The sequence below is a fragment of the Manis javanica genome, chromosome 6, assembly GCF_040802235.1.
Source record: "Manis javanica isolate MJ-LG chromosome 6, MJ_LKY, whole genome shotgun sequence".
Classification (NCBI taxonomy): domain Eukaryota; kingdom Metazoa; phylum Chordata; class Mammalia; order Pholidota; family Manidae; genus Manis; species Manis javanica.
The window spans coordinates 69,005,397-69,018,495 of record NC_133161.1 but is presented as its reverse complement, the minus strand read 5'-3'; the positions used below and the strand labels follow the sequence as shown (position 1 = coordinate 69,018,495).

Here is a 13,099-nt window from a genome sequence, read left to right as displayed (position 1 = left end):
AGTAAATTTTTATCATATTAAGCCACTTTAATTTCAGGGTTCTATGTATCATATCAACACAGCTCAAAAATAATTTTTCCCTGAATGGAAGAAAATCAGTCCTCTCATGGCATGTTTTTTCAGTGCAGAGTGAAAAACTTATCATATTCTCCTTTATATATAAATGTTATATATCACAGTTATATGCTAGGTACCAGTGATTTCATCTAACTACAAATTGATAGTCAACTAGCAAGTTCAAGTGACAGTAATTGCCTTTTCTCCTTGTATGTCAATAACATGATGCAAAATCCAGCAGCGTCCCTTGATCAAGACATTTTGCTAACTCTTGTTCAGTTTCTTTCTGAACTTCTTGCAAGTGTCCATGGCATCTCCCAGCTTCTCTGTCCCAGGGTTTTCTCTAGAGCACTAGGATCTTGCTCAGCCTACTCGCAGTCGAAGTCCAGAAGAGCAGGGAGCTAATGCCTCATGGAATGACTTTCCATTGTAGGACAGTGAGTCAGTCAATCAGTCTAAATCTGTTACTTGGAGGGAAAATTCTGCAGTGTAGTCTACACACTTCATTAGGGCATCCCCAGTAGGACTGAGTTCTGCTTTCTAGAACAATAGCCAGATCAGTGACATGCCTTTGTTGGCTTTCCTTCAAAGTCTCGTCCCCTCCTCACTCTTTCTGCTTCCACATGCTGACTCCCTGGACCACCTGTGTGAGGGGAACCAAGTGAATTCAATACTTCTGTTGTATTACTGCTTTTTGTGAATGTATAAGAACAATTTCATTCTCAACTGGCACATTAGAAAGGAATTGCGTATTATTTGAAAATGGTGCAAAACAGACAAGAAATTAGTTACTGAGGTTGTACTAATGAACAGATTTCTGGTCTAACTGAATCTACTTCTAAGATCAGCACTTTTCTGGTTTAGCTTCTCATATGTAAAATCATCACACAGCGTCATGCATTCTATTACATGGAAACTTATATTCCGGATTTGTGATCTAGCTCTAATGTTTCCCTATTACTATTCTGAATTACAGTAGGCATAGTCCCCACACCCTACACAAAATAACCAATGCATAATCAGAATTTGCCCCTTTCTCTTCCATAACACAATTTCCAAAGTATTAATTTACCAGCTCCTAAATAGCTCGAATCTGTCCATTTCAATCTCTCTTCCTCCACTATCTTAATCAAAGTTATTATTTCTCCAATCATGTCTACAGAAGCCTCCTAACTAATCTATCCATACCTATTCTACCCACCTACCCTGTTATAGCTGGATTGACTCTATAAAAATGTTAAATATGACCACATCTTTCATTCTTAAAATCCTTCAGACTTTACTTTTCTGCCTTTACAGTCATGCATGGTTTGGGACTATCTATCTCTTGAGTCTCAACTTCCTCCATGCTTTCCAACATCCTTTCCCTGTGCTCCATACTCTGGCTGTACTGGACTTCTTTCTGACAGAATTCTACAACCTCAAGATGTAACAGTCCTGAATAACACCAAGTGGCAATGCCCTTGCTGTCTTGGAAAGAAATAGTTTACAAGATAAATCTTTAAGAAATCAAAGAACATACATCGTGTTTAGTCCCAGAAAGGAGTAAGGAAGGAAAGGGTTTCCAGTGTCAGGAACATGATAGAATATTCTCCCTAAGTGGAAGACAAGTTGTTGCACACTATACTCACAGGGAATTTTCTAGATTTTGGAATAGATTTAAGTAGCATTGATGTGTCCTCTGACCAAACAACAGGTAACACAGAAGAAGTCTGCCTAGAGCAGAGTAAGAGAAAGTTTTCTAGCTGGTCTAGTCTTCAGCAAAAGCAGCCCTTCTAGCTGGCCTGATGGTGACAATGACCCAAGAGTGTCCATAATGTGTGAAGTGGACCGACATGCTATGAGGAAACTCTGCTAACCCTCAAAAGTAGTGTTGTCCCAGGGGTGCCTGTGGTTCTGGGCTAATGCACGTCACTGTGCACAGGTAACTCTTCTCTTTTTGAATAATAACTCCTGGCTTACTCCTAAAACCAAATATCTGACTACGGAGTCAGGTAATTATGCGGCAGCTTAGGCTGCCCTTCATGATGGGTATCACTAGATCCATATCCATAAAACTAGGTTCACCCTGAAACACTCCATGAGGTGGTAAGTAAAAGAACAGACTATATAGGCCACAAAGACAAAAATCCCATTTAAATAGGTTGCTAACTTGGTACACAGAACATTTTATGTATTTATATAAATAAATATAAGCAAATAAATATGTATTTATAAGAATAGGAAGTGCTTAATAAAGTCCTGTCAAATGAAGAATGAACACATGAACCTGTTCGTAGCAACAAAAGACTCCAACTATATAGAAGGCAATCAAACACCTTTACAAAGTCAGTTTCACCAGACATTAGGCTTCATTAATAATTTTTTATTTTAAAGATCACTTTTTATTGTAACAAATATAAAGTCATCATTGTTTTACAAATTGTCAAAAATGCTTTAAGTACAAAAAAAATACCTTAGTAAAATTAAAGTTATACGTATTATTTGGTATATACTTAATACTGTCGACATGCACACCATATGCCAGAAAAGCTCATGCATTATTGGAAGAGGGAAGAAATAAGATGTAACTGCTGTGTTGCCTGATTACAAGTCCATTGCTTCAGTAAGTTTCCTTTCTTCAGGAATACCATTTACCTGCAATGCATAAGAACAAATATGGGCATGGGTTAGTCAGTGCAGGGACACTCGTAGATTTTGAGTAAAACCTGACAAAGAGTACATTTCTATTTTCTTAACATAATTTAAAGTGATTAGGTTGCATTATTTCTCTGCATTTGGTTTTTAAAAAAGAAAAAAAAGGAAAAATTCTAAATTAGCTCTCACCCTCTTGAGCTAAAGCTACGTTTTGTATTTCTCAAAAGATATGGTCTGAAAATTCCTCCCATAGTAAGCAAAAATGAGGTTGACTGCGGGGTGTATGACTGTACATTTCAATCATGGCTTGTTAGAAAATATCATATGGGTTGGAAGGGCAAAGGAAATGAGGAAATCCTGAAGGGGCACCAAACCCACTGGCTTGGGCCCATTGCAAAGGCAGTGCTATTGTCGTCTTTTAAATGTTCTATTATCCCAGCTAGTGCTCAAGTCCAGGCTTACAACACCAGCAGCTAGTTTGATGATTTCAAAGAAAACAACTAACTAAATAAAACCAACTTCAAAATTCACTCTCCCCTGACAAATTTCATATAAATGGCTACACATAGAATTCTTTGGTATTCAAGAGACAAACCCTGTACTTAAATTACCTTCATAAAAACAACCATGACACTAGAATAATGCTCTGAGGTACTTGGAAAAAGCAAATTGTTATTTTATGATAGTCATGCACTAATGTTGTTGCCTCTTTGTGATATGAGAATAACCAGGATGGAGGAACAGAGAAGCTGTTGTACCCATGAAAATAAATAAACACCCCTGAATCCACGCAAGTGCAAACAAAACAGAGTAACTTAGAAATGGAGAAACAGATTTCATTTATTCATTCAAATGAATAGAAAGGGAATAAAGAATGCAATCTGCCCATTTAGCTCTTCTCTCGAGGAGACATAACCCTATTTGTTTTTACATTTACCAGAGGCAGAAACACAACAATCTATCATCATTATAAAAAAAATGCTAGGGTGGCCTTTCTCCCTTTAGCACTTAGATACATTGGGGACTCACTGAAAATGACAAGAAAAAGAAAACAACCAAGAGGTGATAGTGTACTTCAGGCAACAATATGCTCCCAATTACAGAAAAATGTAAGAACATGAGAAGGTAACAGGGAACAGTGTTATCTAAAAAGATCAAAGCTTTCTTGACTCAAGCATAATGCTTGCTCCCCAAAAACAACTTAGGAAATCAGGTTGAACGTAAAATCTAGGCCCTTAGGGAAATTCTTCAGCTCTTATCACACTTGCTCAAGCATAAATTGTCCTTGATTTGGAAATGCTGCATATTACTAAAATGTAGCACACCAACAAGTCTACTTACTAAAAATCTATACAACTATCCAGTAAATCTCCCATCATCTACTTAGGTTTCCTTATTTCTCCTCATAAAGGGAATAAGTAAAATCTGGATTTTTAAAACATGCAAGAGAACCATTTACTATTTTGTTGACCTTGTGTCCCTTTGACTCGCTCCTTGCCTGAAACAATTAAGAATCAGAGGGAAGAGTTCTCAAGAGAGATGGCTGTCTATGAGGTTAATGAAGAAAAAAGTTCTAGCACTTCCACTGTGCACATATTCTTTAAAGAGTTTTCCTCTTTAAATAAAAAAGCCACAAAATCAGTGGTAGCAGGGATTCATTTGTTTCTTTGCTCTTCAGGTACCACATATTTATAACAAAGTTTGTTCCTTCATCCATCTCCTGGGTACTTACAGGAGCGCCACCACATCCGTATATTGAACAGTCTTGTTGAAACATGTTAGCATTTAATTAAAACAAGCCATCAAAATTGTGGGGGAAAATTCTGGTAAATGTTATCTTATAATTAAAATCTGATGAACAAGTTCATTATACTTGCCTCAAATCTTTGAAAAGTTGTCAAACGGAAATCTCCTTAAATTCCCGAAAGCAGTAATAGAGAAGATAATTTTTGAATGAAGACATCCAGTAAATTTCTATATGTGCCTCAAGTTTTTAAGAAACTTACTTAATAGCTTTCCTACCACTATACCACTATTCATACTCAGAACTCCACAACCAACTTACAGTTTTAAAGACTTTTCTTGGCTTTCCAAGAGCTACAAAGGCATTACTGGTTGCCTGGCAATTAGGACTAGGAATCAACCACTAATTAGGAGACAATCATGAATAAGTTATCTACTCAGTACCGAGATGAATGAAGTAATTAGCTGTGGAAATTTTTTGGAGGCACTTGAAAGAAATAAACTTAAAGAAAGCAAGTCTGAGGGAAATAGAATAGTCCAGGCGGAATTGTCCACCATCTTGTTGTCGCTGGTCATGTTATAACAGCTTTTTAAAGTGGCATTAATGCCAGGCAAACCATTTCTCATTTATCTCCCTGGAGCCTCAGTGATTAGTCACAATGGTTTCCTTTTGTAAGAGTCAGTTTCAAGCTGCTCACTTACTGAGACAAATTCTGGATGCATCCAAACTAAGAATCTTTCATTCCAAGGGGAAGAATAGGGAGCTTGGCTGAAGGAAGGGAATTTTATTCAGTCTTCCTTAATTAGACAGGACCTTCATGGACGCTTTTGCTCTAAGATCATTTACCTTGTGTTTATCACTCTGAAGCCAATCTATGCAATAATCTAAGCTATTGTTCTGAGGTTCTAACTCTGATTAAGAAATGACAACTGTTTTGCCTTCCTAGGTAAAACTAAATCTTCATAAATTATACAGTACTATAATTATCTTTTAATCTATTAGCTTCACCCATGAACAGCAACTTAATACTTTAGGTACTCACCTGTAGTCTGCTGTTGGGGAATCTGAGTCTGATGTGGCAAGTTCCTAGAAATGATTAACATTTCTGAGTAAAATGGTGTTCGTTTACACACATGGAAACAGTGAGCAGACATATTAGAATGAATAACTTTATAGCTAAAAAGAACCCCAAAAATAATCTAATCCAGCATTACACCTCCCCATCCTTCATGAGTCTATGTATGAGAAAGGAAGATAAATAATAGCAATATTTGACAACATTCATGGAGTTCCTGCTACATATTATACTCTACATTGCAACAACCCTAGGAGGTAAGTATTATTTTTCCCAATATATAGAAGAGGAAATAGGCTTAGAGGTCAGAAGTGCACAGTTAGGACGTGGTGGATAAAGACATGAACATAGGGATTCCAGGGCTTATGTTTGTAACCTGTGTACTTTCCAGGTCTGGTATATGTATATACACTCATACATTCTCATAGAACATTTGTAGCCATCTTCATTCACTATGCCAAACCTGTGCTCCTCTATCCCCTCCCCAGGAATGACAAGGCCATCTACCCATCTTCACTTGTCAAAATGTAGCAGTGATCACTGACCCTCCCTCTTCTTCAGTCTCCATATCCAGTCACTTGGAAACTCGACAATTCTCCTCAATCTCCTCTGACCGGGTCCCCATCTTCACCCCCTCTCCATTCCTAACTTGGCCGAAGTCATCATAATTTCCCACTTGGATCTTTGCAACTGATCTGAATAACTTCCTCATTCCCCTTCTTGTTCCCTTTTAATCCACTGTGCATATTGCTGTCAGATGATCTAAGACACAAATCTGATCAACACATACTTCATTATTTCCTTATATCTACCTGCAAATCCAGTTTCAAGTTTCTTGGTGTGGCCTAGAAGGCCATCAGTATCTCTGGTCCCTCCACGGAGCCCTCCCTGTGAGGACTGCTTGGAACAGAACCCACATAACCATGGCCTCTACCATCTCTTACACCCAAACAGTTCCCATTTGTCCTTGTGAACTCAGCTGAAAATGGCTACAGTAGACACGTATTACTCTTATATTTAAAATACCCCATGAGAATGTTCATTAAAAATTTTAACATTCTTTTTAAGTAAAAAAAAAACGTATCTCAAGTACCACTTGTTCTAGGCCTCCCCACTCCCTCAGTGACCTCCCCCACCATTAGGCTACTGCTGAGTATGCTTTCCTGCACATGCTGATCTTCATTGCATTTCTCCTCACGTAATGTTTATTTACCCCACAGCATCTTACTAGTCAAGAGCCATCCTATTTTGTGTAGTGTCCCTGGCAGTAAACACGCAATAATTTTTGAATGAATACATGCAAAATTGAAGATACAAAGATTCACATATACACACGTTTATTGACATTCACATGTAGCCATTTCATTTCAAATCTTGGTATTAAAATTAGTTTACAAAAATGTACAATTTAGATTCTCTCTGGAAGAAATTCTAGGAGTCAACCCCTTGATATAGAGTAGGGTTTGATCCAAGCTAGGGATTTTCAAAGTCTTTTTTGTTTCTCTTTAGTAATGGAATAACTTTTAACTGAAATCCTAAGCAGAACTCTTGATGTACAAAAGTAATAAATGTGAGGTTGCCTGGGTTGAAGAGGGGAGCCAGGAACCCTGCCTGCTTTGTTTCCTTTGCCCCACATGCCGGCCCCTAAGAAACTTCCAAGAAACAGTTTGAAAACCATTGATCTGAATCATTTCAGTCAGGCAAATATTATGTTCCAAATACAACAATCTAAAGCAGAAAACAGTATGTGCTTGCTAAATACTGTTGAAACTCTTAATTTAATCTATAGGAATGTGAATGACTTGCAGTGATTTTTTTAAAAATTTCAGTTCCATTTTAAGTATATTGTTAAGGAAACAACAAAATCAATTCTAATTTAATTTAAGGAAGTTACTTAATAATTTATCCCAGTAATTTCATTCCCTTTTGCTATTACCTTTCAGCCCTACTTATTTATCCTTGTGTGATCTCAGGAACTATTTTTTTTTTTTGGTTTGTTTACTCATTCAGCATTTCACAGTGTTTTTATAGTGGTTTTGATCATAAAAGTAAAAGATTAATTTATAAACCATAAAGAGAAAATAAGTTCTAGATTTAAAGATGAGAAAAAAGAACTTCTTCACTACATAAGTCAAAATACAATTTTGTGGGCATTTCGGATGGGGATTTGAGTTTTAATTTCTCAGGTACAACTAACTTGGGTCTATTTCACATTAGAGATCAATATACCACACCTTACACACACACACACACACACACACACACACACACACGCATGCATGTACTTCATTTCCTATCATCGCTACCCAGCCTTAAATAAATGCATTTTGACAAAACAACACCAAAGAGGATGAAGAAAGCCCTTCAAAAGCCTAAGATCAAAGATGCCCCAAATACAAATCAGTATTTGGATGAAGTAGCTGGAATATTCTCTCCTGTTAGCCAGCCCTGCTTACCCTTCCGACTGGAACACAGCTGAAAAACCACTGATCAAAGTCAATCTACTCCCTGTAATTTCTTCTCTAGCCTCTTTTAAACTTTCCAGTAGCACTGGGCTTGGCTATGGTTGAAGGGAAATGGCTGGTTGAGAAAGGCCACACACAAACTAGCAAGAAATATGACAATGTCTAAGAGAGCAGTTGTGTCTGTAACCCACATTGGTTTAGGGGTTTAGTATCTGATGCTTGCCCTAACTTATTCAGTTTGAATGATGCACATGCCCTCCTTGCATCTTCTACTGAAACTTGTATGAGTTATACAAAAGTGCTTATGTGGGCAAAAGGGTGATCAACAAAGCATACATGGAGACTCAGCTTCCCCAGAGTCTTCCAGGTGTGCACACATAGGTCTGTCTGGGGATTGCCCAAACTTGTGACTATGTGTGAGCCTTTGTTACAGTGTTAATATATCTATAATGGGCGTATTTGAAGGGTGTATTCCATTCAAGAGTTGAAGGGAGGTCTTATAAGAACACCGCTTCAGGCATACCGGAAAAATGCCTACAACTAACTTGGCTGTATTTAAGCAGAGAATGCAATATGAAAATGGAAGCATTTTCCTCTATGCTAAAGGTAATTACACAGGAGAGTGGGGGTTGACTTCAAATAGAAGTCCTTTAAATCCTTCAAAGAAAGGTCCTTCATAAACCATAAAATTATTTAGAATAATTAAATTAATGGACTAACGGAAAGATTATTATGTATAAACTGTAGTAGGTAGAACAAACATTTAAGAAAACTGTAATTTCCTAAATTATTAGCATTAATTATTTTCTAATTTTACTACCGTTAATTACATGCATTTAAATAGAAAATTATGTAAATTAGCCATTGCACAAACTTCATTCTTTAAAAAAGCAAAGGTAATAACTTGCAAATTAATAAATAAGCAATTTGGGGGGCGTGCACAATTATTTATTATGTGTATAACCAGTTTAAGGTAATTTGGCATTCTTGGATATCCTGTAGAGTAATTCTGTGAGTAAGGTTGGTGATTATGAACCCGGTATATTCCTGCCTGCTTGAAGACTCAAAAGCAAAGAAAGGTTAAGTGACCTGCGTAAAGCCACAGAATCTGTGCCAGAGTTGAAAATAAATGACATCAGCTATGTAGAATATCAAACAGTTCTTCTGAATTAGTATGAGGTCATTTAACAATAAGAAATAGTAATGTATTTTTGGAATTTCCCAGTTAATTTCAGCAAAATTGGTATTGCCCAAACCTTGAATTTTCTACAAAATTTTTTCTTTAAAAAAAAAAGCTGATTTGAATCCTTATAAGTACTTTACTATGGAAGCAGGACATTATTTGGATTAAGGAAGGAAGGAGGAACACGAAAATATTGGAAACATAATTTTTAGTTTCAAAACCTAATTTTAATTAAAATATATGTAACACATACATGGAATATAAAGCAGAAAGGAGACATCTGTTTCTGTCTTATTTTTCTCCCTGTTTGTGTTAAAACCAAAAGCAAGCCTACCAAGTTTTAAACAGCACAAACCTACAGAACCGAAATCATCAAAGAGCTATTTCACCTGTCATTTTTAGGGTGTACTTGGTAAATTAAAAAAAAAAAGTCAATGGCTCTGAAATACCCTTGCCTGCTTGACACTTATCAACAGGAAATCATTCTCTTGTTCCCCTGAAACATCTCTTCAACTGGTATTAACCCTCATTTGAAATCTAATTTTTTATTTATGGAATTTTACCATGAAGTTAGTTCTCATAATCAAAGGGATAACAGATGGAAAAATACTTTAGATAAAAGCTAAAATGATTAGTTATTACATATCTTTAATTAGAAGACTTAATTCTTCTTTTATACTTTTTAATTTGCAAAAGAGTTTAATAAGTACAACCTACCTCCTGTTTTGAGGGACTCCCCATCATCCTGGATTAGGCATTATGTTTAGTATAATGGAGAAGGAAAATTTTTGGACAGACAGTTAAAATCTTCCTTGAAAATGTTTGGGCACTTTCCCCTATTATGAATTACATAAAACCCTTTAGGACAATGCCTTCTACTAAGGAAAAAATTGATTGATATTGATGTTGGTGCAAGAAGAGAATAATGGGGAGGCAGATCTACCACTAAAAGACCACATAATGCATTACAAATTTAAGAATAAATTATTTTTTTGAAAATTTGAACATTTGGCAATCTCAGATCAATGCCTCCCATAAAATTACAAAATGAGTATAATTTCCCAGTGGTCTTTACCTTTTCAAGGTTTAGCATTTCTCTGTCCCATTCACACATTGTATTCTAATCAGCATTCATCTCTCACTTGGCCACACCATTCCTCTGGCATCTTCAGGAGGTGTGTAAAGTCTAGAGGTTGGTAAGTATAAACCCACAACAGCCAAAAAACCCTCTGGCTAATGCCTTGGGACTGCCCCTTTCACACTGCTCTTTTGCACATACCCCTTTGGGGGAGTTAGGAGAAACTGTTCCCCGTCTTAAAGACTACAAGGAGCAGTGTGAATAACAACCACTTCCTCACCTCCATCCCCAACAGAGATACCAGAAATACCAATCTGGCTTTTTCCAAATCCTGAAGCCTAGGTCCTTTAAGTCAGCGTTTCTCAACCTTTTTTTTCCTGCTCCTCCAAAACACACATATCCTCAAGATTCCTAATCCCCAGAAGAAAGAGCTGGGATCTGTATTGTAAAAGCTCCACAGCCGAGTTTGACTTGCAACTTGGTTTGGGAACAACCAGGCCAGACTCTCTCTCAACATTCCTTTTAGGACCTACAATTCTGTGACTTGGAATTTGGTTTTCTTAATTTAAGTCATTACAAAGGTTTATCCTGGAAGTACACCAGTAATATCTGTAATATATTTCTGACGTTAAGTCTTTGGTCAAAAACACAACCCCAAATTACAGTTTTTGGGCAAAGCAAAGTTACCTTTAAGGATTCCTTTATAATGTGATTTCCAGCAATGAACTGAAATGAGTAAGGGGACTGCCTATAGAGGAAAAAAATTCTTCTTGATATTTATGGTAACATTTTTTCACTGGGCTACAAAGAAAACTGATTAAGTATATATACAGAAACCTGACTATTAGAGGTAGGGAACATTCTACAGAATACATGGCTAGTGCTTCTCAAGACTGTTAAGGTCAGGGAAACACGGAAGGTTTAAAAGACTGCTCAGACCAAAGGAGACTAAAGGGACAGGCCAATTCTTGTGTCCTAGACAGAATCCTGGAACAGAAAAGGAGCCTTAGAGGAAAAACTAGTGAAATTCCGGAGGAAAAACAAAGTCTGAAGTCCAGTTAATGTCAAGGCACTGATGCTGGTTTCTTAGCTGTGACAAACATACTATGGCACTGTGAGATGTTAACAATGGGAGAAACCGGGTAAGGGATATCTTGGAAGACCATGTATTAACTTTGCAACTTTTCTGTACCTCAAAAATCATTCCAAAATAAAAAGGTTATTATATTAAATAATAAATATATTAGCAAAGATCAAATTAAATTTACCTTACATTTCTATACTATGTGATCACTAACAGCCTGTTTATATTATATTGTCTCTGTAATCTGACATGTGGAAGGAACACTGGACCTAATGAAATCCTCTTTTCTGAGCATATGTTCCATCTCCTGGTCCGACTCCAGTTCCTCTATCCACTATCTGTTCAATCATCTTACTTGTAACCTGGATCCAAGATCCTTCTGAGGTCAATGACCACATTATCTATCCCTAACTTAATAATGAGATAGGTAAATAATCTAATCTCAGTTTTGACCTAATTTAGCTTTGTCTCTTATTCATGTCTCATTTTTATCATCTGGAAATGATTAAACAATTTTTTTACTGTCTAATCTATGATACCAGTCTGCAATCCTGTGAAGCATTCTACCAAAAATAAAATATTACTGTGTAATTGACAAATAACTGTGGCAGCTTTTTATCCTACAACTGCTATAAGTTTTCCTCCTTCACACCTCACACTATTATAAGGTTCTCTAGGCCTCACGGATTCACTTATTTTAAAAACCCAAACAGATTTCTATGGACCTTTTCAGGAAAGCTTTGAATGTTCTTGAGTCTTGCTTAGAAGTCAACAGACTTCCAGTCATATCTTTATGCCTAAATACTTCCGTTGTTGAGTCTGAAGAATAAACACAAAAGCCTGTAGCTAGCCAAATTAGTGATGAATGATAAGATCAGCATGGCTAGTATGAATATGTAAAGATGAAACACATGCCCTTCTAGGAAAGGTTAATTAACAAATACCAGACAGCATTATCCAAGCATATACCTGGTTGTCAAGTAGCGTAACACCTCATCAAATGCCTCATTTTAATGTTGAGAATTCAGTTTGATCCAAATGATGACAATATTTATATATGTGTGTACTTGATGCTGAAATACAACTTTAAAAACAGGGCCATGCTTTTAAGGTAAGGGGTAAGAGATGAATTTGCATAAAGGACAGCTGTGACAAACCTGATACAATAAATTCCCTATTATCTGGCATGGTTGGAAAATGAGGTTAATCACATATTCTGGCTTATAGGGAGTTACCATAGAGACCGTGCACATATTATCCATTTCCAGGAATAAAAAAAAAAGATAATATACACTCAACACTGAAACTACACCAAATGTAATTTAATTTTCCTCTGATGAGTCAGACCCACTTGATGATCTCGCAGTGCCTCAGAATAATCATTGTGAGCATCATCAATTACCTATGTACCCTATTTATATAGAAGTGCTAGTTAATGGAGTTTTTCCATTAGCAGAAATCTGAATAATATGAAGGTTTTCTGGACTTAAAAATACATACATGGTCAAATTGTTGCAAGTCCAATAAAGCAACCTATTGCATTTGCAAATAGATCTGATCAACATAATGACCATCTTAATGGGGTTATGAAAGGAGGATGCATTTGGTTGTAAACTAGATAGAAAATTTTATTTTGCCTGTATATTAGCAGCAACATTGTGAAATCCTAGCCACGGGGAAACAAAATAATTTTTAAGGGGCTATTCTTATTCTCAATATATGGTCAAAAAGAGTATCTAAAAAATGACAGTCTTTTTCCTCCCTTAAACTTCACCA

The 13,099-nt window shown here is 36.5% G+C and overlaps 1 protein-coding gene across 13 annotated transcripts in view; it reads right to left on the bottom strand.

Moving 5' to 3' along the window:
• Positions 1-2,407: 2,407 nt before the first annotated feature.
• SGCE (sarcoglycan epsilon) overlaps positions 2,408-13,099 on the bottom strand; it is a 64,005-nt gene continuing 53,313 nt past the window's right edge. For 12 of the 13 annotated variants that reach the window (XM_037019867.2, XM_037019870.2, XM_037019873.2 and 9 more), the window contains 3 exons: positions 5,481-5,524; positions 4,572-4,606; positions 2,408-2,694 (listed from right to left, as the gene is read on the bottom strand). In XM_037019867.2, coding sequence (XP_036875762.1) covers positions 2,644-2,694; positions 4,572-4,606; positions 5,481-5,524 — 130 coding nt within the window. In that variant the 3' untranslated portion in view covers positions 2,408-2,643. The remainder of the gene's footprint in view (positions 2,695-4,571; positions 4,607-5,480; positions 5,525-13,099) is intronic. The other variant, XM_037019868.2, reaches the window with a different exon arrangement.